General features: G+C 44.9%; 1 protein-coding gene across 1 annotated transcript; it reads left to right on the top strand.

Annotated features, from left to right (window-relative positions):
* The first annotated feature begins 277 nt into the window (after positions 1-277).
* LOC147628157 (putative leucine-rich repeat receptor-like protein kinase At1g68400) lies at positions 278-3,869 on the top strand. The gene is made up of 3 exons (XM_086813189.1): positions 278-1,947; positions 2,025-2,374; positions 3,214-3,869. Exons 1-3 carry the CDS (start codon positions 597-599, stop codon positions 3,568-3,570), a joined length of 2,058 nt encoding a protein of 685 aa, XP_086669315.1. The 5' UTR covers positions 278-596; the 3' UTR covers positions 3,571-3,869.
* Positions 3,870-4,082: the final 213 nt, after the last annotated feature.

The raw sequence follows: 4,082 nt of genomic DNA, 5'->3' as shown, positions 1-4,082 counted from the left end.
TAGCTAGTGTGAAATGCATGAAAAGGGATTTCTCAATGAGGACAAGGTGGAAAGGTCTAATATGCTACAAAAATAAAATAATTTGGATTAAGGAAAATGCGCGAGAAAACCAAGGGGAGGGGGGGCATCGAGGCAATCAGCGTTGCATGGCTGCATGCGTTCGAGAGAAAACAAACCCATTGTCCGCTCCTCATTAAGCAAGCCGGCCTCGTAACACCACACCCTAATTAAACACTTACTTGCGCCCCCCTCCCCCCCCTTTGTTCATACCCTCTACAATGATAATCTCTCTCTCTCTCTCTCTCTCTCTCTCTCACACACACACACACACACACAGAGACAGAAAAAACGTCCATACGCCTACGCCTCTATCCCTTCCTAGCTTAAAGCCTAATCTCATTTCAACCCTTTGCCCTAGCTCTTTAGCTCAGCCTCATGTCATTGCAACCCGTCTTTGATTATTCCGTAACATTGTTAACCCAACATTAACCTATGATCATAATTGCATTAATCTTTGCTCACTTAATGCCCCATCCGTCTTATGCTCTCATCTAGCTTGGTGGGTTGCTCAGTTTCGCAAACAAGAGTTTTCAACCATGGTGGTGCTTGCTGTATTAACGGCAAGATTAAGCCACAACAGATCTCATTATAGAGGGCTTCATTTGCTGCAGCACCCAAACTTAGCTGCTCTGATATGCTGGGTTCTTGTTTGTGGCGTTGGGATTAACACAACCATGGCAGACATTAATCAAGACAGAGAAGCCTTGTTGGGGTTTATGAGAAGTGCCGATCCAAAGGGTCTTTTGCTCAAGAATTGGACCGGCAATGACCCATGTGTAGCCAGTTGGGATGGGGTGATATGCAACAAGGGTAGGGTGTGGCATGTTATACTGGAATCAAGGCAGCTTGGAGGTCAGATTGATGCTAATACAGTAGGTAGTCTAGATCAACTAAGAAAGATCAGCTTAAAAAACAATATGCTCTATGGAGCCATGCCCACTTTCCAAAGCCCCTTCTTGAGATGCATTTGGCTGAACAACAACAGCTTTACCGGCTCCATCCCGGACATATTCAGTCAGACTGAGCGCTTCAACAAGCTCGATCTTTCATATAACAAGCTCAGTGGCGAGATCCCCGCCTCCCTGGCATCCGTTGTCAAGTTGGACACTCTTTTGTTGGATGATAACCAGCTCACAGGCAGCATCCCCCCCTTCAACCAAGACAGCTTGGTGACGTTCAATGTGTCCAACAATAAGTTGAGTGGCCCTATCCCCAGCACATATAAGATGCAAATCTACTTCAAACAAGACTCATTCATGAACAATGACAACCTATGTGGACCTCCCATAGCCCTTGCATGCCAAGAGAAAAACAAAAAAAAACAGATGTCCAATGTGCTCAAAATCTTCCTCATTGTGGTTGGAGACATCCTCTTGCTATGCTTTGTGTCCTTGATTGTGGTGTATTGCTATAGGAGAATGCATAAGAAGAGGAAAGCTCCGTCTTGGAATAGGAAGAAAGAGGTGAGCAATGACCCCACCATGATGAGCATAGAGGAGACAGGAAAGACATATGATAAGGCAAGTAGGAACGAGGAGATGACACAGGCCGAGAAGAGCAAGCTAGTGGTATTTTCCCGGCCAGGCCGGATGTCGTTCGACCTCGAGGAGCTGCTCCGAGCCTCGGCCGAAATGCTTGGCAAGGGTAGCTTTGGAACCACCTACAAGGCGGTGTTCGGTGGGCCGGATGGCCACTGTGCGGTGGTTGTGAAGAGGTTGAGGGACATGCAAAGTGCTGGGAGGAAGGAGTTTGACAGGCAAATGCTCATATTGGGGCAACTCCAACACCCCAACCTTGCTCCATTGCTGGCTTACTACTATGCCAAAGATGAGAAATTTCTAGTGCTTGAATACGTCGCCCATGGCAGCCTCTTCTCTCTTCTTCATGGTAAGTTCTTTGGCTTTTAAAAACTGGTTGCAAAACAAAATAGGTCCCAATTTGTGAATGTTTTGTGTTTCTCGCAGGAACTCAAGGTCCTAGCAGAGTGCCACTGAACTGGGAGTCCCGTCTTAAGATCGCAAGAGGGGTGGCACGTGGGATGACCTATCTCCACGCCCACCTGAAGTCCCAGAAAATACCTCATGGCAACCTCAAATCTACCAACATTCTTGTGGATGAGGCGATGGTGCCCAAGATTGTGGACTTTGGCATGGCCCCGCTCTTAATGCCATCAGGGGCGCAATGTATGGTAGCCTTCAAAGCTCCTGAGTACAGCAAAAAGAACACCATCACTGTACAGGGGGACGTCTACAGCTTCGGTATCGTCCTCCTTGAGCTTCTTACTGGCAAGGTGCCCTCACATTCCCTGGTGCAGGTCAGTGACAGGATATTACTTGAAAGAAATCTCTGGTTTTCAATGCCCATCATACATACAAACGTACATACCCTTATCACCTTCCCTTGCCTTACATACAATACACACACATGCATGCATGCATGCATACATACCTATCTGATTCCCATGCCCTTGCCTTGCATACATACATGAACACCTGATCCTATGATATTTTTTCATGCTCATACATACATTAGGTTTCCATTTTGCATTAGCGTCCAGTTATTTGCAGTCTAGAAGATCACCAAGTCATCCATTGACATGCATTGCTATACCTTCGTTACTGGCCCAACTCCATCAATTTATTAAATTTTGATTGCATTCTCATCTGCCCGAATATTGTTTGATGCACTATTATGTCTTCATCATAAGGAAACTACCTTTTACTTTCAATACCATGCTTTATAGACCATGCAGCAACGCGAACTTCAAGCTCCATAAAATAAACATAGAAGTAAAATAAAAAATTCTAAATATAAACATAAGTATAAATAGATATCTAGCTAAATAAATGACCGAATGCACGCACACGCATATGCATACCGGACAAACCCTGGTAAGATCCTCACATGATATGATGCCAATGCAGCACATGTACATGATGCACCAGGTTCAACCCACCACCACATGGAGGAGTGATCATTTCAATTGTGCCCAAAGGCATGCCATTAATATAAAGGGATAAATAAATGCTGCTTAGGTCTGCCCGAATGCATGCGATTAACATGAATTCTACGCTGTGATTAAGAATGCTCTACTGCATGTGATTAATGATATCTCGTGTGTGTGTGTGTGTGCGTGCGTGTGAGAGAGAGCAGGGGGGAGGAGGGGTGGACTTACCCAGGTGGGCGATCTCGGTGGTGGTCGGAGGGGCAACATCAGAGGTGTTTGATGTGGAGGTGGCAACAGCACCAGAAGGTGAGAAGGAGCGGCTGCTGGAGGTGGCCATGAGGTGCGTGGGTGAGGACCCAGAGGGGAGGCCTAGCATGCAGGAGGTGGCCAAGCTGGTGGATGAGGTGAGGGTGGTGGAGTCGCCCACCACAGCCCTTGTCTTCTCCTCCCCGGACTCCTATGACACCGACTACGAAACCCCCACCCCTTCCTTTGAGTCACGTAGATCCAGCTTCCAAGACTTCGTCTCCCCCACCCATGACCCACCCCCTTTCCATCGATAAGTCTTCCCCTACATCATTTTCAAAGTAATAAAAAATGCTGCTTTTTACCCCAAATATATATGTAGCTTGAAAAGGCAAATCCATCATCCTACGTAAAGCCATTCTTTATAGCATAGGGAAAACCCAAATAGACATCTTATGAAGTTTATCCCTTACATAGTTTACATTAATTGGACCAATAATGTTGGTTTTGAGGAATTAGACATTTGTCATCATGTTGGGCATAAGAAGATGACATCCTCCCTTGGACCTTTGTTATTTTTCCATTGTCTCTATATATATCTTCCATCAATTGCTAATATTGTTAAGTTTTGCTTGTGTAAGATATTAGCTTACATCAATAGTTAATATTGTTAAGTTTTGCTTGTTTAAGATATTAGCTTACATCAATAGTTAATATTATTAAGTTTTCTTGTTTAAGATATTAGGAAGGCTATTGCACATACATACACTAGTTAAAATTCCATCCCCCCTATAGCATAATAATGTTGGGGGTATTATGAAGCCTTATC

Source organism: Cibotium barometz, chromosome 19, assembly GCF_041138505.1.
Source record: "Cibotium barometz isolate CiBa-2024 chromosome 19, ASM4113850v1, whole genome shotgun sequence".
NCBI classification, from domain to species: domain Eukaryota; kingdom Viridiplantae; phylum Streptophyta; class Polypodiopsida; order Cyatheales; family Cibotiaceae; genus Cibotium; species Cibotium barometz.
The sequence above is the reverse complement of the archived record's forward strand: the minus strand, read 5'-3'. Positions and strand labels throughout refer to the sequence as shown.